General features: G+C 40.2%; 1 protein-coding gene across 1 annotated transcript in view; it reads left to right on the top strand.

The window, feature by feature from the left end:
* Window positions 1-23,492, top strand: part of fam184ab (family with sequence similarity 184 member Ab) — a 47,963-nt gene that overhangs the window by 13,703 nt on the left and 10,768 nt on the right. The window contains exons 8-16 of the mRNA XM_076168046.1: window positions 1,065-1,187; window positions 2,573-2,734; window positions 3,831-3,952; window positions 5,244-5,394; window positions 9,450-9,662; window positions 10,318-10,471; window positions 11,185-11,312; window positions 15,470-15,654; window positions 22,028-22,174. Coding sequence (XP_076024161.1) covers window positions 1,065-1,187; window positions 2,573-2,734; window positions 3,831-3,952; window positions 5,244-5,394; window positions 9,450-9,662; window positions 10,318-10,471; window positions 11,185-11,312; window positions 15,470-15,654; window positions 22,028-22,174 — 1,385 coding nt within the window. The remainder of the gene's footprint in view (window positions 1-1,064; window positions 1,188-2,572; window positions 2,735-3,830; window positions 3,953-5,243; window positions 5,395-9,449; window positions 9,663-10,317; window positions 10,472-11,184; window positions 11,313-15,469; window positions 15,655-22,027; window positions 22,175-23,492) is intronic.

Below are 23,492 nucleotides of genomic sequence, written 5' to 3'. Positions count from 1 at the left end.
CAGTTAGTAAGTAAATATGGACATAAAAACCCAATCAAAACCTCAATGTGCCATCATCACTCCAATACATGATGCTGCCAGTGTGATTTCTTGGCATATTGAAATGAACAGATTGATAGAGTAGCACCATTAATTCATTTCACACTTATTTACTGCTTCATCAGGGAAACTGCAGCTTCATCCCTCTGTTCCGTCATGACTTGATTCTTTGGTTTTTCTGGCAAGGAGTGAGCACACCACATCAACCCATCCAAATGATGTGTGTGAATCATTACTCCCTGTTCTAACAGTCCTAACAGCTAAATGAACACTGCCACCTCTACATAGCTGCTGAATTTTAATATGTCATGATGATTTTTCTTTTTTGGCTGTTCAATCACTCTTTGTGAAGTCCTATTTTGAATGTTTTTGCTCCTTTGAAAATCCACTTGTGTATACTATATTTCCTTGGCCATTGTAGTCATGTCCCTTAGCTCTGATTGTCCTTGGAAAACATCAGCCACTTTACAGTAATGCAGAAATTATCCCCAGTTCATCATTGGGCATAATAAGCTTTGTTATGGCAACAATGCTACAGCACTCTTCTCTTCAAGAACAGTGGATCAGTCTGATGTATTTTTAGAAAGATGAATGCAGTGAATGTAATGTCAAAGAAATGAGAGGGATACTGAGTCTGAGGAGATATGTCGAGGATTTAAACATCACATTATGCTCAGATTGTGTCTTGAAGCTTTTCGTTGTATCATATTACACAGAGACACACACACACATTTGGATGATCCCATTTGTCTTGCTCTTTAAATGAGCTTAATTCATCTTAAAGATAACTACAGATGTTGGATTCCCTATTTACCACAAGTTGTAAAGGCACTTTGAAATAACTATGAATGTACTGGTGGGATCATATCTTCTAGATGTGTCTGACTCCCTCACATTCCTGACCAATTGCTTTTGTTGGCATATTGTACATCTGAATTTTTACTACTTAGGTTCTGCATATAATAACTGGCTAAAGTCATGGATGGTAAATGACACACTATCACATGATTGGTTGGTTTACACAGGAGTTAGAGCAGCAATTTGAGAAGGAACGACTCTCACTGGAGGAGCAGAAGATGCTCCTGAGCCAGGAAATGGACGAGCTGAAGGAGGAACTAACCTCCAAACTCATTGCAGCCAGTGAGGAGGTAGGACATAAACAACATCACAACCTTTGCCTGACTCATACATTTATATATGATTAGCTTAAGCTTAGCATCACCATAGTTTTTGAACATGCAATTGTAATAATGTGAAGGTCTGCGATATTCCCAAAAAAGACAGCTGGTTCCTTGAGTACATGCTATTAAAACCACTCCACACTGCTGCTGCATGAATGCTACATGGCAATATGATCTAATACCCACGCTAAAGAATGGATCATTCATGATCATTCTGTAATCAATAATTGTGAAATGAAAGACAAATAGAGCAAACAGGGTTAACAGAGACTATCATTTTTAGGACCACTATTTTATAAAATAGCCTGACCAAGTGAACACAAGTACCTTAATGATGAAGAGCATTTCCCTCGGGATAAATAAAGTTTTGTTTTATCTTATCTTAACAAGCATACAACATGAAATCCTGTCTATCATACTTTTATGTCTCACAGTAGAAAAAATTACATGAAAACTCTTTAACAATGAAAGCTGAAATCATCAATCTCTGTAGAAGACAGGAAACTCACAAAGTAAGGAGCGGGGGAAACTGGGCTGAAGACATGTGTCAGACCAGAGGGAAACAGGAACAGCAGATGGAGTTACACACACACACACACATACACACATACACACACACACACACACACACACAAACACACACCCAGTGAAGAGGGAAGGGAGGCAGAGTAATGACATTTACAGTACCTGCTGTATGTTGTAATGGACTTTTGACTAATGGTCAAGTTGGCATAAAATGTACCCATGTGCCTCATTTAAAATTGAGATATTGATTTTACCTATTTAATAATATTTTGATTATGCTGTGCTAAATCAGAATCAGAATCAGAATCAGAATCAGAATCGCTTTATTCACCAATTAAGTTTACACATAGAAGGAATTTGCTCTGGTCCTAGGTGCGAACGTATAACATATAAAAAAGACAACAAGAAACAACATATAAAACAACATATTTAAACCAACATATAGGCGGAGTTTGACAAACAAGCAAACAAACAAATAACAAACCGAAACACCAAGGCTGCCATACGCGGCGCCATCTTAAATGTATAGGTATGTATGTGAGAGTGAGAGGTTCTTTGTGTATATGTGTGCCGTGCGATGGACTGGCGACCTGTCCAGGGCGTAACCCGCCCTCGCCCAGCTGGAATTGGCCCCATTGACCCCGCGACCCACTAAAGGATAAGCGTATCAGATGATGGATGGGTGGATGGATGGATGTGCTGAATGTGAAATGCTGATGACATTTTTCAATGTTGCTGCAATATTGCCTGAAGTATGAGTCTCGGTTGTTGGTCGTGAATATATTACATTCACTCTGTTAATGGCTGACTGTCTTGCCTCCTTTTAGCTGTCTCGGCTGCAAGAGGAGGTGCAGCAGGGAGAGCAGGACATTGGTAATGCTGAGGGACAAATCTCCACGCTGAAGGAGGCGCAGGACAATCTGCTGGAGGAGCTGGACGCTACCAGGGCCAGACTTAGAGAGACCAGCAACCTCCTGACTGCACTGCAGGTCAACACACACACACACACACACACACACACACACACACACACACACCATCTGGGATGTAAATGTGTCTCAGTGCTGTTTATATCTCACTGCAGATGGCCAGCAGTGTTTTTTGAAAGTGACACAGTTCCTGCTGTGTTTGGTCTGATATTCATTTTGTGTTGGCTTATGACAATGCTGCTGTGAATACCTTTTCCATAATACAAAAAACATCAAACACTATTATATTTATAGCTTACAGAAGGGGTTCCCTGTCATCATTTACCACAGCAATGCATATGTTCAGTTTGTCTGTGCTCTACCCACAACTGATACATGAATCAGGTGTTTTCATTCAATCCAGAGTTGGTGTCTGCCAGCTCCTCATTGGCTTAACAAACCTAAATGAGAGAGAAGGGAAAGATCATTTTGGGAAGAATGTTCACTGAATTAATAAATGTGAGCATGGGAGATTAATTACACACTGTAAGTGGAGTCCAAAGAATACTAAAAACGTGGATCTCAGTACGTAGGGTTTTTCAAAATAGAAGTAGAACATGTATAATTGTCTTGACTGCTCTTAGTCTTAAATAGACAAAAAGAAAAGACATCACTTTGTCTCATGTATGGTCTCTTTCCAAAAAGGGAAATTATTTTGGAATCCTGATTATTCTGAATTGGTAAAATGTTTTAAATCCGTAAATGACATTTTAATTTTAGCAAGGAGATAACAGGCCATTATAGCTTTCCGGTATAGCTACCAGAGGCTTCTCGTCCATAGTCACCAGAGGCTTTCTGAGTGATGTACCTGTCATGATTGTTTAAAAACAGGCCACTTCCTTTTGAGGTTTGAAGTTAGTTATGGTCAGCAAATGGAAAGTTTGAACTTAATTATTTCCTTTCCGTTTTTTATATTCCATGATGTAACATTGGGTCTCATACAGCTACAATGAAACATAACAATCAGACTGTTAATAGATATATTCACTACTTTCTCTTCTGTCCAGCTAATTTAGGTTGATAAAATAATGGGTTTCTTTATGGATAAAGTGTTGAATGCAGCTTAAGAATCCCAGGGATTCTCCTCAGGGTGTTCACTCTCAGGTCTCTCTCTCAGGGCGAGTTGGAGACCCAGAAGCGTCTACATGAAGCCAAACTCATCACTACCAAAGAAGAAGAAAAACACAAGATGGACAAGATGGCTCTAGAGCTCGAGCTGAAATGGACAGAAACCCTCAGGTAGATGGTCATGATAAAGATGCGCTGTTTAAGCCAACTCCATCAGTCAGTCAGTCTCAGGCTGTCTAACCGACAACATCTAGACCTCTTGATTGGAAAGTTTACATAACTTTAGCCACCTTACACCTTATGGATAAGCTTAGCTTCTTGCTCAGCTCCTCACTCTACACCTGCACGTTCACATGCATTCTAGTTTCTTCTCTTCGCCCCTCTCCGACACTTCCGTACAGTATCTCCTCCGGAACCTTACATTTACTGTCATCAGTCTCTTACATTTATTAAACGTATGCATATCAATAACTCCTTTTTGTTTCTTTAGCTATGAACACAAAATTATAACACCATCAATATAAATTAAATATGCAACAATCAAACACGTTTAATCTAACCAGACCAATACAATACTTAAATACATCCTTTTAATGGATTTTGTATTATTTCAACATAAATACACCTGTTCTCTGTGTAACAGTGTTACACAGAAAATAAATATTCAATCTATGAGTGTATGAGCCATTTTATTAAATTCATTTTTTGGATAACAAAAACATTGAACAGTAGACAAATGAAAAGACCTTTCCCATGTTATGTGTGTGATTTGCAAAAAGAAAATCAAAGTGAGAAGACCCAACACTCACGTCGTGAGCACACACTTCACTGTTAACTGTCTGAAAAGATGTGAAATAATAAATAAGTGTAAATGTTTTTTCACTTGCATTTTATACTTGAAACAACATAAAATTCCATTTGGGTACCAAAAGTATATAAAATGGTTCACATCTTTCTAATTTTGTCTCAGATTAGGAAATCCATTGGATGGAATTTATAAACTAGGCAGCAATCAAAATATTCAAATCATGATATCACACTCTGTCTATCATAGTACAAATTAGAGTTTAATATTAACACTAAACACACTAAATGCACAATATACCAAAAAATCGGTTCTGAATTGACTTGGTGGTTGATCATATTGGTTTAGTGTGAGCTCAGCATGTATAGAACTGCACCAAATGCACTGAAGCTAGGTCCCATCAGATGAAATACCCTCTATGCTCTGCGGCCTTTAGTAAAAGACAAGCCAGCAAAGTATTGACAGTCAGTTAAGGTGGTATTTGGACCCCAAGAAATTACTTGTTTTGCTCATTCTCCAGTTTTATTTTTTCAAGAAAACCGAAAACCGAAGAATACCTTTTTTTAGCTCTTCTGTAATTTGTATGCAGTTTAATGCGATGTAGTCTAGTAAAATACACAGTATTTGGAAATGTTTGTGTGTCATCTTGTGATGAAGGCAAGAGTGTAAGAAGTTACGTGAGGAGTTGAGGGAGGAGCACGAGGAGGACAAGGCATCAACGTTGGCTCATCTGGCACAAAGCAAGGAGCTGGAGCTGGGCAACGCCAGGGAGAGCTGGCAGAGGAAAGTGGAGGATCTCCTGGAACAGGTAGGAAGCTGTCAAGGGCTGTGTGTTTCTTTGTATGTGTGCTGGGGAATGCTGTCCTCTCCTCATTCTTTTTTTTAGGCTTCGAAGCACAAATTTTTGGATCCCTATTGTTTTTACTCCGATTTTTATTAATATACATTCTTCAAATAATTCCTTTAAAAAAAAATATATTCATCCATCCATTATCTATCGCACACATGTATGTATATATATATATGAATTTAATCTCTTTTTTTATTGCATTTTTTTATTGCATGTTTAATTTTTTTTCGTTGAATATGACCTCATTTAGATTTTTGAATTTGAAGTTGTTATGTTCCTTAATATGTAGAACTTTTCAACTGCTGACTACCCACTAAACTCTCACTAAACTTTCTCGCTCGTCTGTGCAGTTTGCTTCTATATCAATGAATATCAATGTGTGTTACTGTTGGAGCGAAGTCTAGTGAATCTTAGGTGAATGCTGGTGTTAGCCATCACCATTATTATGAAATGGAAACTGTGTGCATTGATACAACTTAATATAGTTAGTCATGCCTACGGTGGCCTAAAGAGATCACCAAATGCAACATTAGAAATTGTACACCACATAGTCATCAATTTGATGACACACACGCAACATTTGGCATGCTGCAAATAAAAGAAACACAACGGAAGTAAGCCACAACACAACTAACCTGTAAGGTGGGACTTTTTAAGCGCAATATTAATTGCGCTATATTAATATTAACTATAATTTAACAGCACAGATGTGGAAAACAAAACACGTAAGTTATTTAATTCATATGTAATCGGGTATATATATATCCTAAACTAATGATCTCATACAGCGACGACTGAATATTTAATAATTAATTATCAGCTACAGACTCCAAATGCAAATGCCAAATAAATTATTCACCTTATATATGATTACTTGCAAATAAAATCATTGTTCAATTACTTTTGACTTTCTAAAATTGAGTGGCCCTGTCTATTCATGCATGTCATTCTTACACTGGTTAGATATGAATAGCCTCATCTGATTAAGTTGTAATTAAAGCTGAAAGTCTGCACTTTGGGTTCACATTCATTATTTCACTCCATTCTGTGCTGGACAGCCAAAATAATACTAACTGTAATTCATAAATATGGCCATGATGCAGTTTACTACATCATACATGTTGTTGATGACCTCTTTCTCATTCCTCTTGAGGCCCAGGAGCAGTACCATATAATCAGCCGATCTTATTCAAACTGGTTTTATTCTTTATTTACATTAAAAAATGTGGCTCTTTCGATTACGACATATACATAGTTATACTGGGATCAGAATCCCCCCGGCAGATTGCAGCACTAAAAGCGAAGCGCCCCCCGTCAACAAATGTTTTGTGTTCAATCGCAGCGCAAATTGTGAAGCGCTGCAATTGAATTGTGAATTTAGTATGACCCCTGAAGGATGATGGCAAAATCAAAATGGCCCGTGATAGGAGAAAGGTTCCCCACAACGCCTGTAAAAGGAAAAAGTGCTTTTAAAGTGCAACATAAAAACCACACACATAGTACATTTACACATGGCATTAATTTACATTGCATGTAGAATCAAGCAGACACAGATAGCAATAAGTCAGTATGCTCTCTATGGAGCCGAAGTAGAAGGCCACAAGCAATTTAGAGGTAAGGTGATTCTTCTTGAGGATCCTCAGGAGGTAGAGTCTCTGCTCTGCCTTTTTTTTACCAGCACTGTGGTGTTAGCGCTCCAGGTCAGGTCCTCCTCTATGTCGACACCCAATAACCTTAAGTCCGAGACCCTCTCCACACAGTTCTCACTGATGAAGAGGGACTGATTGTCAGTATTGCTCCTCCTAAAGTCTATGATCATCTCCTTTGTGTTGATGGTGGTAAGGACCAGGTTGTTATCCATGCACCATACTGAGATCAGCTCCACTTGTTTTATATGTAACACATGTGTGCAAACATGACAATGGTGTTGCTGGAGTGGGCGGATGTGCAGTCGTGTGTGTACAGGTTGTAGAGTACAGGGCTCAGTACACAGCCCTGTGTGGAGCCAGTGCGAGGCTAAGGAGATAAAGGGGAGCTTAAGTCCACAAAGAGCAGCCTAGCGTAGCTTCCCCGCTGCTCTAGGTGGGTTAGAGTAGTGTGGAGAGTTGTGGCTATGGCGTCCTCTATGGATCTGTATGTTCCGTAGGCACACTGGTGTGTGTCGAAAGTGGGTGGAAGGCTTTAGTTGAAGCACTTCATTATCACAGTTTCGTTTTCAATTGTCACTCTCTTATTACATTCAGCAGAGAAGAACTTTTAAATGTCAGACTACCTGGTCTACTACTGGTCAAACATTTTGGCCATTTTTCATTAAACCGGAATGTTTTGCAGGAGAAGAACCTGCACTCGAACTCCTCTGAGTGGAACAACAGAAATAAACAGGGGCAGCGGAGAAGAGTTAAAAACTGCATCTTAGATGGACTGAAGAATATTGCCACTGTGGTGATGGTCGTTCCACGCATGCGCATCTGTGTTTCCACATCATCTGGGATCGCCAGAATTACCACATTTGTGAAAATTAAAGTCATGTCAATGATACAGTATGGCAATCAGCTAATCCAACTGTTGACCACTCTGATACACAAAGTGGGTTTGCTTCTCAGTGAGAACCTGCGAGAAAAGTTTATCTGACCCCATCCTGACATGCCAATATCCCAACATTCTGACAGCCCGACATATCAACATGCCAACATGCCAACATGCCAACATGCCATGGTTTGCTTGGAACCCTTCATACAACTATTCAAGGGTAGTTAAGTCTTAATTCTGATAGAGTAATGAGTAAATTAGTTATTATCTTCAATGAATGTCAGTACAAATCCTCAGGCATTGACCACTATCACACTTGTTGTGACTCACTGGCTCTAGATCGCTCATTCACTATTCTCATTTACAATTCAGGCCCCGGCCCACTAACTGTTTTTATATGTGTTTGATCACAATCATAGCTGATGGTTCTGTTTCCTCTTTAAAGGGCACATCAGAATCAGAATGCCCTTTATTGTCATTGTACCAGTACAATTAAATGATCAAAGCTGCAGCTGTTACGCAGTGCAAGTTAAATCACTCCAAAGCAAACAGCAGGTATCAACAGTCACACCATAGCAGCAGCAGGTTTTCCTTCCTTTGTGTGCCATGTAGTGGATCTGAATGCTTGTGCTGCTCTCTCACATAACACAGCAGTGTTTCCGCAGCTCTGTGCAGCTCTGTGTAGCTCTGTGTAGTTCTGTGTAGCTCTGTGTAGCTCTGCGCAGCGCTGCGCATCTGGGGCTCTCATTTGAGCTCTTAGAGTTTGGAGATGGAGTTACCAATAAAATCAGTCAACCAGAGATTTAAATGTTGATTTCTCTGAGGAGCAGAAACTGTACCAGTTATTAGACTGCACCTCTATCTATGCACCAGCTGTAAAATAGGTACATGTTCACGCCTATATGTGGGAATCCAAATCATATGTCTCCTTTTACAGTAGAATAATTGTTTGCTTGTTAATCATGTTTAACAATGTCAGCTCAGAACTGCCTGCCAGCCATATGCCATCATCGAAAGAGCCATAATTGGCTCATGAGCCATAGGTTCCATGGAAGTCAATCTCAGTTGTCAACGGGTGAGGTCGCCAGTCCATCGCAGGGCACACATTGACAGACTCTCACTGTCACATTCACACCTACGGACAATTTGGAGTCACCAAATTAACCTGCATGTCTTTGGACTGTGGGAAGAAGCCAAAGTACCCGGACAGAACCCACGCAGACACAGGGAAAACATGCAAACGCCACAGTGAAAGGCCCTGGTCTCGTACCCTTCTTGCTGTGAGGCACAAGTGCTAACCACTGCACCACCATGCCGCCCTAGCATATGTTTAAATGTAATGTTATCCTGCAATCGAGATGTACTGCATGTCCCCAAGCAACATGTTCACATCACATCATCACAGACTCTCACAAAGTCTCACAAGTTTCCCTCCTGTTGGTGTAACATTTGGAGTCTGTCCTCCTTCATCTCTTCCACTCTAGATCTCCCTGTTGAAGCAGAGTCTGGAGATGCAGCTGTCCCAGTCTCAGTCATCACTGCAGCAGCTGCAGCACCAGTTCAGCCAGGAGAGGGAGCATCTCAGGATGCAGCTGGATGAGCTGCAGACGGAGCATCAGAGGCGACAGCAGCGACTGCAGGAGGCTCACTGCTGCACCATGCAGGACCTGGAGCATGCCAGGCAACACGACCTGAAGGTAGGTGGTGGGGGACTTTATACTTTATACATTTATAATGACACTAAATACAATTATAGAAATACATTTATACATGACTGGTTTCCAGTGTGCACTCATCCATCACCATATGATCAAAGTCAAATAAGAATAATACAGGTTGCACATATAATACCATAAATTTGATGTGGCACATCTACATCTTTTTTGGAGAACCTGAACTTAATAGCTTCATGAATCTACTGTATATCCGTTTATTACATTTGAGATTTACAATGACATCTTCATAATTTTTATTTTGATTGGGTATACAGACTGTATGCATCATCAGTGCTTCACAGTCTGTGGCCTGGTGCAGCTGGGCTTTCCGGTACAGGTATCAGTATCTGTATCAGCTTGTTTTCACTCACGGTGCACAGAATAGAACAAACCCATAAATGAAAATAAAAACATGGAAATACTTCTAAGGTTTCTGCTTTCTAATCATTTAGAGCTGAAACTTGCATTTCTACCATCAAAGATGTCGTTCTGAATCTTCTTGTGTTACTGTAAAGTAAAAGGGAAGCCCTGACATTCCAATGATCATATTGTCAGTATACTCAGTACATACTGATATTATCCCCTCTCACACCTCTCTGTTCCTTCTTTCTGTCTGCTTTCCTTTCCATTCCATCAGGAATTGGATGAGCGCCTTCGCCATTATCATCACACAGAGCTGCAGTCTCTCAGAGAGGCTCACCGCCAGAGCATTGAGACGCTCAAACAGCAGTCAGAACAGGAGCTGCAAACACTTCGTTTTGAACTGGAAGACGAGGGCAAAGCAATGCTGGGTAAGAGTGTGTGTGTGTGTGTGTGTGTGTGTGTGTGTGTGTGTGTGTGTGTGTGTGAATGCATAGGACATTTAATGTGAATGTAAACAGTGTATCCTGCATTGGCTGTGAGCATTCCTTTTGCACTTCCTCCAAAATTACCTGATGCGTCTGCCAGGTATAATAAACTGAGGCATTAGAACTGTGCAACCAGCGGGCAACAATGGTGGAAAGTTCTGAAGAGGAAGAGCTGCCATCGTTTCCACCTCAATCTCAGCTGCAACCCCTCGGGTTAAACAACTACGCCCTCTCAACCAACTGAGTCTAGGGTCTTTGTTTGTTCTCGCTTCAATATCACCAATGTTGCAGGTACACAGAAATCTGCAGGTGTGAGCTCCAGCAAGCAACACAAACATTCTCCCAAGATGGCAATCTAATGAAGGAATGGTTCATGCAAAGCTTTGTAATATGTGTTCCAGCCTTTTTTATCATAATTTGGGAAAGCATAGAGCTGGATGTCTTGGAGATTGCCTAGTAAACAGGCTAGCATATGAACAATGATTAACAGGTGCACTTCTGTGGATAGCATATTCTGTGGGGTGTAGTCAAAGTTAATTAAATTATTCATCATTGGACTATAAAGGACCTTGCAATCAATAAAAGGATACGCGTGTGTAGATAATGCATGGATGTCAAACATGTTATTTCTCTCTCTTTGTAAATCTTCCTTTCAGCCTCTCTGAGGTCAGAGTTGAACCACATTCATGCATCAGCCATTGAACACCTTCGACAAACCCACCACAAGGAAACAGCCACTGCCAAGCTGGAACTGGATCAAACCCTGGAGAACAACCGGATACAGGTAGGACACACAGACACACCTGAGTATTGATCATGGGGGGTTGCTTTGTCGTGGTGTGTTCTGACATGTTTAAGTAAGGTTGAGTTGTTATCAGCAGTAGTAGTGGTATAATTATTATTATTGTGATTATTATTTGTATTATTATTATAAGTAGTAGTAGAAGAAGTAGTATAAAATAACTGTTGAAAAAATTACAAGACTGTAAAAAGCATCATCTGACCAGGTGATAGTTGCTTGATCTGGACAAATATCTGAACTGGGATAAATTCTGCAATCTACATTCCAACTGTTTCCTACGGTCATGTAATCTTAACATGAGCCTGAGATCCCTCAGAAAGGGCTGGAGCCTGTGCTAAGGCAGAAGGACATGAGGGCTACTTTGGTTAGCTTGCTGCCTCTACCACCCAGAGCCAAGATGGAGAGATTGATGGATGATAGATTGATACACACAAGTCTATAAAGTTTGCAGCTGTAGTCATTTTGGCAATTGTACTTTTTGTACAGTCGTACAATTCTGTACCACTTTTTTATTTTTGTCATCTAAGCACTCTCAAAACTCTCTTTCAGATGTGGCTAAAAATGTTGGTACCATTCCAATTAAAAACACATTCAATTACACATTAAACAAATCTTAGCTGTATCGTTGTGGTTGTGGTTGTTTCACAGAGCTGAGCTGAGGATAGCAGCTAGCTAATACCTGCATATGCAGACACACACATCCACCCAGCAGGCAGCCCATCATCATCTCTTGTAAATCTCACTAATTACCTCTAATGCATTTGGTTCCTCTCTAATCACCTTGTGATGCAGATGTTTCCATAGAGATACACAGCTGGTTGTCTTTGCACCTTACCCTACCCCTCCATCATCCTTCTCTGAACAAGCTTCCTTGATCCTCAAAGCAACAATTGGAAAATCCTTAGTTATGGCAGACCAGAGACATTCCCATGGCTCCAGGTCAATGAGCTAGAAGGATGAGACCAGATGGATGGCCTGACTTACAGTTTATCCAGCGATGGTGACATCAGTAACTAATGTCACTTGAGGAGGATTCGTTTTTCATTTCTCTGGAACTGAAATTACATCCATCATGTTTCTTCTGTAGCTGCTAGCAGGAAAACTCGCTCATAGACAATACACTACACTATACACTTTACAAATGGAGATGGAATAAAGCAGGGATCTCCAACTTTTTTGCGTCTGAGAGCTAATTTGACAAAATAAGTGTCCAAGAGCATTTTCTGTCTGTCCACATATCACTGTCACAATTTCCCTTCACATTCACAGTATTTCTGTGAATTCCCTGTAGTTCCAATATCATTTGTATCATTGGTTCTGATTGTTCTGATGTTAATGAAATGACAGAGAGTGTGTGGTGTCTGCTGGATTGAATCCTCTTAAGTTCACTCTTATGGAGCTTCTTTACCTTCTCTAGTCGTAGCCTGCTTAATAGTGATGGTAATTCTGACTCTTTTTAGTGAGCCAGAGGCAGTGGCTCAGCTCACCAAGAAGAGTCGGTGCTTTCGGCTCCCAAACAGCTCTTTATTTAACCGTTTCTGCCTTTTATAATTCTGCCAAATTTAGTGCTGCTTTGACCTATGATTAGTATGTGTGCACATACAGTATATCACTGCAATTATTGAAATAATTTGTGTGGTTATACTAAACCTTATTACTTCCAGAATACCTTAATTTTATTATTATAATTATTATCATTATTATCATTATTATTATTATCATCATTATTAATATTTATTTTTGATTATGTTAGCTGCATTGTCACTTACACAGCAAACCACTTTGTTTTCAACTTACCACTCTTTTGCCACTCTAAGCAGTTCCACTGCTAAGTCTCTGAAGTGTGTCTGTCACTAAACTCAGAACAGTTCAGAAGACAGGACACCATTTTATAATTTTCAATGAAATGACAAGTAACAGACGTGAAGGAAGTGGTGGTTCGTGATGTCCAGCATTCAGCTGTCATGCAACCTGCAGTAGCCTCTTTAACACTTTCTTGCAGTGAAGCACGTTCTCTGTCGTACAGTTTTGGAATGTTTTTTTCAGTGTTTTCCTGTAAAGAAGAACATACACTGGATTGAGAGCCTGGGTGGAGCTTCTAAATCCCAACAGTTGTAGAAGCACTGACAGTAGCAGCCACGCTAGCCTGCCTTTTTTCTTCCAACTGAACTGTTGGATGTACAGTTCTTAGTCTGTGAAAGTTTTTTGTGGACCCTGCTCAACATGACAGCTTGATTAGATAAATTCTGCATTCTGCATTAATCACAAATGTTAAAATGCATTCAAATGCAGCTTTTCTCCAGCTGTCACTCATCTTTTCGCACACTGCACTCACCGCACTCACCGCACTTCATTCTCTCTCTCTCCCTGCTTCTCTCCGTCCTGCTCTGTACCTGTGGTAGACCGTCAGCACGCCCCGCCCCTCCCTGCTTGATGTTATGATCCTTGTCTGTTTTCATGTATATTGGTCGAACGGCACAACATCAGTTCAAACGTTTTTCTCCGTGTTCATGGCACCGAGAAGACCATCCTATCTTTCTGCCTTGTATGAAGTTGCAGAAACGGCTCTCTGACGGCAGCCGGCTCCCATCGTTCACCTAAAAGAGCTGGCTCTTTGAGCCGGTTCGTTGGCGAACGACACATCATGCCCTGTTAGCAGCTGGAAAGTCCCTTGAAAAGTTGCAGTGCTTTGGTGAAGTGGTGCTCCACAGACCGGCTCGCACTGCAAATGAGACACTCACACACTTCACATTCACATTCGTAAAAAAGTTTAATTCCTCATAAAAAGAGTATATTTTTTGCCTTTCTTTAGGGCTATTTTCCGTGATCATTGTCAAATCCGGCATGAGCTTGCTAGCCTGCTAAAATTGTCTAATGTTGCGGTGTCACGTAACCCAACTTGACAGCAGTGTAATTTCTTTGACTGACAGCTGATTGGCTTATAATCGTTTTGTGACAGAAGGGGGCAGGATGTCTGTGAATTTGATGTTCAAACAGCTTTACCTTTTATCTTGTGTTGTCACATTCATGCAATCTTTGAACCTTTAAATGCACAGATTCCAAAGCCACTTCTTACCTTATCTCAAGTTTCAATCTCAACATCTTGAAAACCAGTGACTGAGGTTGGATATAAATACAATGCATGCTAGAACGACACAAGGGACTTGGGTAGCAAATATAGAATGGAGCGTCTTGAAGGAGGTTTTTTGAAATGTTGTAGTTCTTCCAAAGTTTTGTGTGAATATGGCTTTATTGTTGTAAATTCATCACATCATAACCATAACGCTTCCCCTAAACATGCATGACATGTTTGTCAATGCAGGGGAAATTGTTCTTTGAGATTCTCCCAGGTAGAGACAAATCACAAAGGCAGGTTAGATATAGGGAAGCAGGCCAGTGTGTCAGAGGACAGTATCTCTGGAATTTTGCTCTCTTAACTATGCAACTGACAACAAAATAATATGAAAATATGGATGTAGAAGTAGATGTAGACAGATTTAATTGATTTTGGCATTTATTTGTCTACTTGTGAAAAATTTTATATTTCTGCCAAACAATGCTCGTTTTATTTGTTTTCCTTGCTTGCTTGTTTCTTGCCTTGAATAGAGACAGAAGAAAGGCTTGAAATGAATGAGTTCACAAAGATAATTCTCCCCTGCACACATCATTGTTCCACTAAGTTTATAAAGAGAGATCAACCATGTGTGTGTGTTTACATACTGTATGTGGTGCGTGAGTGCGTGTGTGCGTGCGTGCGTGCGTGCGTGCGTGCGTGCGTGCGTGCGTGCGTGCGTGCGTGCGTGTTGATATTGGAGATGTTTTTGCAGCTCACCCTCCTCAGACTACAGCAGGAGATGCTGATGGTTGGTCAGTGTACAGATCAGCCTAGACATTCAGGTTTATAGCTCAAGGATAAAACGATGTGGTTAATTTTGTGGCTAACAGGTTGAGAGTTTATGATGAGTTCATTCTTTTCTGCTTTGGGGTGACCTTGATTGCATTTCATGTTGTCATCACATCTTATTCACTGAGATCTTATTCACTGAGGTTTATTACTTGCATGACTCACTCTCGAGAGCTTATATTTCTAAAAACCTTAGATGTTTGAATTTTAAAGTGACAAATGACTTTCCCTTCAGGAGCGTGAATTGTTGGGCCGGATCTCTGAGCTGCAGGAGGAGGTGTCTCGAAGGAAGAACCACATCACTCAGCTGGACCATCAGATCCACACACTCAACGAGAACATTAGCATTCTAACCAAGGAGCTAGAACTAAAGGGGAAGGAGGTGCTCAAGATCCGCAGTGAAGCCAATCAGCAGATCAGGTATGACTCAACAACTATGATATAATACTATATGGATTCCTTATACAGGCCTGTCTTAAGGAGCTGGAGCCTATCCTGGTCAGTTGTCTTAAGGGGCCTATCCTATCCCAGCAGGCCACAAGTCCATCACTGAGATGACACAATAAGACAGACAAACTCATTTGCACTTTTCGGGAATTTTGAGTTTCAGATTGTGAAAGGACCCAACTCAAGTCAGACTTGGTTGGATTCTCACACCATTTCGAAGATGCTCATCTGGCTGGGTTCATGTTGCTAGAGAACAGAGGCATTTGATGTTAGTTGTAAGGGAATAGCATTTCAGGTGAACATTTTTTATTTCTCAAAAATAATTCTTCACATTAGTAAGTCAATTTTAAATACTTGCTTTTGTAGAGATATAACTGTCTTCAGTCGAGTAATGATGTTCAAATTGGTATAAATTATAAGCAGCATTACCCAGCTGCACCTTTTCCCCACCAGTGAATTTGAGATGAGAGATGAGAACTGACTATGCCATAAAGCGATTTGATATAATGTAATACTCTAGTTTTAACTAAAAATTTGTAAATAAATCCATTTAGGTAAATGAGAGCAGTGATAATATTGGGGCGGCAGTGGCGCAGTCCATAGGGGACTCTGCTTAAGAACCGGAAGGTGGTCGGTCCGAGTCCCCTGTGGACCAAAAAGTGTGGATTGGCAACTGGCAGCCAAAGAGTTGCCAGTTTGCCTCCAGGCCACTGCCGAGGTGCCCTTGAGCAAGGCACCGAACCCCAACCTGCTCCACTGGCGCCGGCTACTGGCTGCCTGTGTTGCCCCCTCCGGTGCATGTGTGTGTAGGAGTCACTTTTGTATCTTCACGCTAACTTTGGGATTGGGGGTTTTAGGTCAATTCTGGGGGAAGAAAACAAATAAATAATAAAAAAAATTATAATAATTATAATAATAAAATCTGTGCAAAAACAATAGGCTTCCTGCACTTTGTGTTTGGACCCCTGATAAACTGCTCTGTGAGGAGTAGTACACTCACTTTTGAGGCAATCTCTCAAATTAGCTAATTTGATTTATTTATAAATAATAAAATAATCTGGCAGTTTATTTTAGGAATAAATCTTAATTTATTAATAAAATCAATCTCTTTATTGATACAATTAGTATATTACCTGAAATGCTTTTTGCTTCTGAATTGTGAGTGATAGATCACAAGAACCTGCTCAAAAACTTTTTGATGAATTGATGAACAGTGATGATTCAGAAACTGTCTTTGTCTTCACTGAATGGTGGTGATGTTTCAAAATTGTTGGGGCCTGTTGCCAGGGAAACAACAGCATTGATTGTCTCAACAGGTGATGAAATGTTCAGACTCCTGAACTGCTGCGGTGAAGTGGCTCAGTCTCATGTAGTCATGGTGGTTCTTGGTTTACGCAGATGGCAGCTCACGTTGATGGACTAAGGTTACTGTGAATTTGTTTTAAATTGGTTAAAGTCAGGGGTCAACAACCTTTACTAAAGAGACATATTTGACCATTTGGGCGGCAAAACATATTTGAGCCTTATAATGAAGGACACAGCCTATTAAGTCTTAATAAGCCTTTCAACATTAGTAATCATTGTAAATGGGCATTCAATCAAATGTTTGACCACATGTGATGACACTGCAGTGGGATATATGTGATTATTTGGTACTTTAACTTGCATTTCCCTTACAATAATACCACGTTTTACAATTGTGAAATTAAAGAACTACAACAGAGAAAACTTAAATCAGCTTTTTGTTGGTGGATATTATTACCAACAAAATTGTAGTGGAGAAGTTTTGTTCCATTTGGCCGATCAGAGCTCATATACCTGAAGAAGTCCAGAGAAGGATTAAAGGGAGACCAAGTCGTCCTGCTCAATAAGACTTTTCGCAGTTGTACATCCTTAAGGGAAAGAAAGAAAACCTCTGTACTTCACTATGTCCATTATGCTGTTGTAAGAACCAGTGGCCTACTGGTGGAGTTCAGGGCCATCTGGCAGAACTTTGCTATACTTGCTGTATATTGAACAGATTAAGATTAAAAAAATTATGGTATGTGAGTGGAACCTAGACAGCATTGTGGCGTCACAAGTTTGAGTGAGTAAAACTCCACTAAAGTATCCATTTGCAATAGACTCTGCATGGATTTGGATGTATGCTGGGGACCAGATAAGCCGATATACCCTGCACCCCCTCTGTAATGCATGTGTTTGTGTCTGTGATATGTAAGAGGGGGTGCAAGACAAATTTCAAGCTAGGTGTGATAAACGTGAATTGCATGTGACCTGACCAAAATAAAGTACCTTATCTTATCTTATATAGAACTTTATGCAGAGAGGACTGAGTCGGATCAGAGTTGTGAGTAGACTACTAAGCCTAGAGAGCTTTGGACATGATGAAGGCCTGTAAAGGCCTCTGTGATATTGGCTACATGTACAATTAAAGTTGACTTGACTTGACTTGACTTGACTTGACTTGACTGGTGCAGCAAAAACAGGCTATTTGAACTTGTCTCCACATGTAAAGCAGCAATCAGTGGTCAACAACAGCCAAACATATTTTTAGTTAGTAGCAGTTAGGTCCTAATGATACTATGACTATAATGATGTGATTTTGGGAACCGTGGCAGCAGTAGCTCAGTTCATAGGTACCGGAGCGTCGCCGGCTCAAGTCCTGTATGGGCCAAGAAAGTGGACTGGCAGCTGAAGAGTTGCCAGTTTGCCTCCAGGGCACTGCCGAGGTGCACTGCAAGGCACCGAACCCCCAACACTGTTCTATTCTCTATTCTCTATTTTACACATGGTCACATGGTCATAGGTAGGCTCTCTATTTGATTTCTGCACCCTTATGGCCATATAAATGTGTGTACTGCTTGTGTTCCAATATAAAAGCTCTCTCTCACTCCCTCTCTCATTCTCTCTCCCTAACTCTTTCTCTCCCTCTTTCTCTCTCTCACTCACACTCTTCCTCTCACTTACTCTCTCCTTTGTTCGCTCTCTGTCTCTTTCTCTTTCTCTTTCTCTTTCTCTTTCTCTTTCTCTTTCTCTTTCTCACTCCCTCTCTCTCTCTGTGTCTCACTCCCGCTCCCTCTGTCTGCCACAGCACATTCCCCTGCTGTTACATAACTCCAGCTCCGTCCCGGTCACAGGGATAAAAATAGAGGGATAAATAAATAAAGAGGAAGCAGTGAGATATAAGATGTGAATCCCTGAGGGAGAGTGGGAGTCTGAGGCAGACTGACACTCTCTTCTCCATGTCTCCCCTCTCCATCCCCCCGTTCCTCAGCCTCATTGTCTCGATGCCAATGAGATGAGGGTCCTTTTGGGGTTAGCATGTTTTGCATTCATAGTCTATAATGACATCACACCTTTAAAGTGGACATTTACTGTATATGTTTATAGTGCAGTATAGTAGGGGGTGATTGGTACCTGTAGAGATGCACCCACTGAGACAAATCAAGAGTTTATGAACTGCCCTGAACATACTTTTCATTGGTCATTTTCTTCTGTAAAAGGTTCAAATCAACATCTAACATGGACTGCAAGTTGCCTTGAGCTGAATTTAACTGAATTCAGGTTGAGATCAACAATTATGAGATCAACAAGTCTGTGTGCTTTTCCAGCTCAGCCCTGATGAAGCAGGCCAGTCAGGCTTTTCAGCAGAGGGTAGATTAAGGCAATGCAAAGCTTTCACCATTAACTGAAAAGGAAATGGAAAGGTGGATAAGTTGTCCATTTTTAAGGGGGCTTGAGCTTAATCCGATTTGGCTATTCCATATTTAGAATAAATTATTTCTAGAAACTGCCTTGGGGCACATGCAAAACTGAAAAAATGAAAATGTATCCCCAAATTTGCAAATATACAGTAAAGGATTTAATAAAAGAAGGTTTTATGCTCCTTTATGAGTCATAAAACCTGTTTGGAGCCACAAACCCAAACATTCAGTCAAATAGAGTGAAAATAATGACAACTCTGCCCCCTATTGGCTATTGGGAGAAGTTCAGTTTGTTTTGCTTAGGTTTTTTATCATTATTAGCGGTCCAAGAGCCGTTAGTAAATATTGTGAATAAGTGTGGTGAATTACCCCCATTTTTTATATTAAAAAATGTTCTGTGTATTTGTATTTTTATAGGCTTTTGCATTACATTGTATTCTATAGATGGAAAGCATGATGCCAGACTGCAAGGTGAAGGTGTAGTTGACGTTTTGTGTGATTTTGTTTTTATATATACTATTTGCACAGAACAAATAAGAGACCATTGCATCTTTGGCTCTAGTTTGACTCCACGGCCCTTGTAGACAGAGCATGATGCAGGTTCAGCTGGCGGGTGCAGTAATGTCTGAGGTTGTGCCCCAGGCTGGTGCACCATCGATTCCGGGTGGTATTATATATAGTCTACATCAGGGGTCTTCAACGTTTTTCAGGCCAAGGACCCCCAAACTGATGGAGAGATGGAGCAGGGACCCCCTACTACAAAGTATATATATTGAATAAAATTGTGTTTTATATCAAACTGGGCCTAGTGCCATGTATAAACATAGATTTTCTCATCAATGTCAGTTGACCTTGGAGGGATTTGAGACTAGTTTGGAAGTATTCAACAGGTTTGTCTTTTAAGTGGCTGTGGGTTGTCTCCAAGTGACGCTGCAGCTTTGATGGCTTCATAGAGTCGTTTGACATCACAGTAGATCAAATCACACACATTGGTAATAGATGAAAGATAACATATTCTGTCTCCATTCATCTGTTCACTACAATGTGTTGGATGCCTCAGAGCTACTTTGACAAAATTAAAGTGTCCGAGAGCTTCTCATGTTTTACATTAATGGTAACATTTGCCCACATGGCTGATTCTCCACCCAAGCCAGCTGAATAAGCGTCTTCTGTGTGAACATTTACAAAATTTCGATATCCAACACTCAATCAAAATGCACTTCAATGAAGCAACATGAGCTTGTTTTTTTTTCTGTATACATTTTCAGTGTCAAACTCACACTAATGAATTCACATCATATTAATCTCAAAGAAAACAAAACAATGTTATTACTGATTTTACAAATACTATACCTTTCATATTTCACATTTGTCTGTCCAAATATCAGATAAGATAAGATAAGATGAAAGTTTATTATCCCGAGGGAAATTACTGTGCAACAGTTACAGTACAGCATAAAAAACAAGAACCAGAAATCACCTAAATTAGTGCCATAAAGAAACGTGCAAAAATGCAAGTAGATAATAAATACACAATAAGTACACACAATAGGGGTACGAAGTACATACAAGGGGGGGAACAGTACATGACAGTATAAGTACGTAAAGAGGACAAGGTTACAAAGTGCAAATGTGCATCTGACTGTGAGGTATGATTAATTACAATCTATACAACTACAGCATACAGGTGTGTATATATGACATACAGCAACGTTTAGTGCGATATACTATAAAGTGACAGTGAAGCAGGTTGGGGGGTGGGGGCGCTCAGTTCCCTATGTCCCCACAGTCCCACCCCAACCGAGGTAGATTTATTATAAAGGTAGATTTATTGATATACAGCAGCATGTAGTGCGTCATACTATAAAGTGACAGTGGGGGGGGGGGGTCCCTCCCTGACCTGAGGTAGATTTATTATAAAGTCCAATGGCCACAGGACGAAAGGATTTCCTGTGGCACTCAGTAGTACACCTGGGAGGAATGAGTCTGTTACTGAAGGTGCTCTTGTATGAGGCCAGCACCTGGTGGAGAGCAGTGTCATTTGTTGGACTGACAGCTGATTGGCTTATAATCCTTTTGTGACAAAAGGGGGCGGGATGTCTGTGAATTTGTTTGATAGAAATTTTTAACAGCTTTACCAAGTGACGTTGTGTTGTGACGTATTCTTTGAACCTTTTGTGAGCTACTCAGAAACGGCCGGCGAGCTACTGTTGGAGACCACTGATGTAAAGATATTTAAATTTGTGGGGAAAAACATTGGTTTTGAAAAAAAAATTTAATTAAAAAATATAAAAAATTGTCTACTCAACAACAAATTTCACGGACCCCCTGTGAAGACCCCTGGTCTATATGCTTTAACTCATGTGTGTATCTTTTTTTTTGTGCTATTTGTTTTTATTGAAGCAAACATTTTACATGACATTGCGCATACAATTGTAGGATATTTTAGAGATAATTTCTAATACAGAAAGAGGGGGAAGAGGAGAGAGAGAGATAGAGAGAAAAAAGGAAGGTTGTATTATTATTACTATTGTTGTTGTTAAACTTATACGTAGACCCTGAGGTAGAATACAAGTAGATTGAAATTGCAATTATCTCATAGGGTAAATATCAACTTCACTGTCCATTCATGTCATTCTCAGGTCTCATGAGCAAGAGTTGACTAAGAGACATGAGAGGGAGCTCGCCGAACTGACCGCCATGCACAGCAGAGAGACCCAGAACATGCTGTCGGACTTCAATAAAGCCCAAGAAGTTCTCAAAGACAAGATCTCAGCCCTGCAGATCCTGTATGTACATCGCTACTTTGTTCATTTATGTGTGTTAGTCTGTGTTTGTGTGTGTTTGACTAAGTTATCAGGTGATGTGAAAGCATTAAACAACACAGGAGTTTTCTCTCTCGGGGAGGTATGAGAGGCATATGTGGGTTCTCTCTTTCCCTCTACCCTCTACACACAGAGTTGACTCTTCAATTCATTTATATAGAATGTGTCAGCAACTGTTCTGCCGCTCACAAACACAAACACACACACACACACACATGCACACCCCGACGGAAGTCCATGTTGTGTCTGGATGTTTTTTGCAGCATTCAGTGCCTCCCCTAACAATGTGGAGCTCTAAATAATAGAGTTTAAGTTTCCTTTGTCGAGCTAATGTAGCTTTGACACTAGAGGAAGCTTAGCACATAAAGGGTGTCAAGGACACAATCATCATCTGTATTCTACATTTTCCCCCACAAAAATTCAAATAACGGAGCGACGCATTACCCTTTACAACTGTAATATACATTATATATATATAATGCAATAAACACTTATGAACTTATCAACTTTTTAATGAACTACTATGAATGAGTGACTGATGAAATAAAGATAATACGTCAATGCTTCTCATTGTCAACAGTGAAAAAAACATTTTCACATTCAAAAAGTGCAAAAACATTTAACTAGCTTCTAAATTGGCCTCAGATTTGAACATAAGCATATTGATTAACGTGAGGAAAGCTTTATCAATGAGTTTCACTTATTGCATCACTTGCTTACAGATGAGGATGAATTATATTGCTTCATATCGGAGAAATAATGCAAAATCATAGATGTATTGACTGTCTTGTCTATGGCTGTAGTGTCTTAGCAATCAAATGTTATGTAAAGTAGTGAAGTGTAAAGGAAAGGAAATAACAATTGCCATGTAGAGTGTTGTGTTTCTCTCCAAATATTTGCACGACATGTTTTAAAAGACAAAATGAAAAAAAAACCCAAATTAACAGATTTAAAGGTTTCCCTCAATGTGTGTGTTGTTCAGTGCAACCTCACACACACTCTTATCCTTGTAGGAACCCTTTGTATCACTCAACTGTCAGAAAATGGCTCCAGACCAAAGATTCACCTGGAGCGTCTCTAACTGAGCAGCGAGCAAGAAGCTACCCAGTGGTTTCATACACAACACAGATAAAGACAAGACAGACAAGGCCTCATCTGTTCAAGACAGACAAATCACATAGTGCTTAAACTAAATGAATAGCACATGCTTGAGATGGATGTAATCAATATTCTATAGTCGGTTTACTGTGACACAATGCTATGCTGACACCCTTAGATTATA

The sequence above is a fragment of the Genypterus blacodes genome, unplaced genomic scaffold (genome assembly GCF_046128005.1).
Source record: "Genypterus blacodes isolate CSIRO-AG114 ecotype Tasmania unplaced genomic scaffold, CSIRO-AGI_Gbla_v1 ptg000185l_1, whole genome shotgun sequence".
Taxonomy (NCBI): domain Eukaryota; kingdom Metazoa; phylum Chordata; class Actinopteri; order Ophidiiformes; family Ophidiidae; genus Genypterus; species Genypterus blacodes.
The sequence above is the reverse complement of the archived record's forward strand: the minus strand, read 5'-3'. Positions and strand labels throughout refer to the sequence as shown.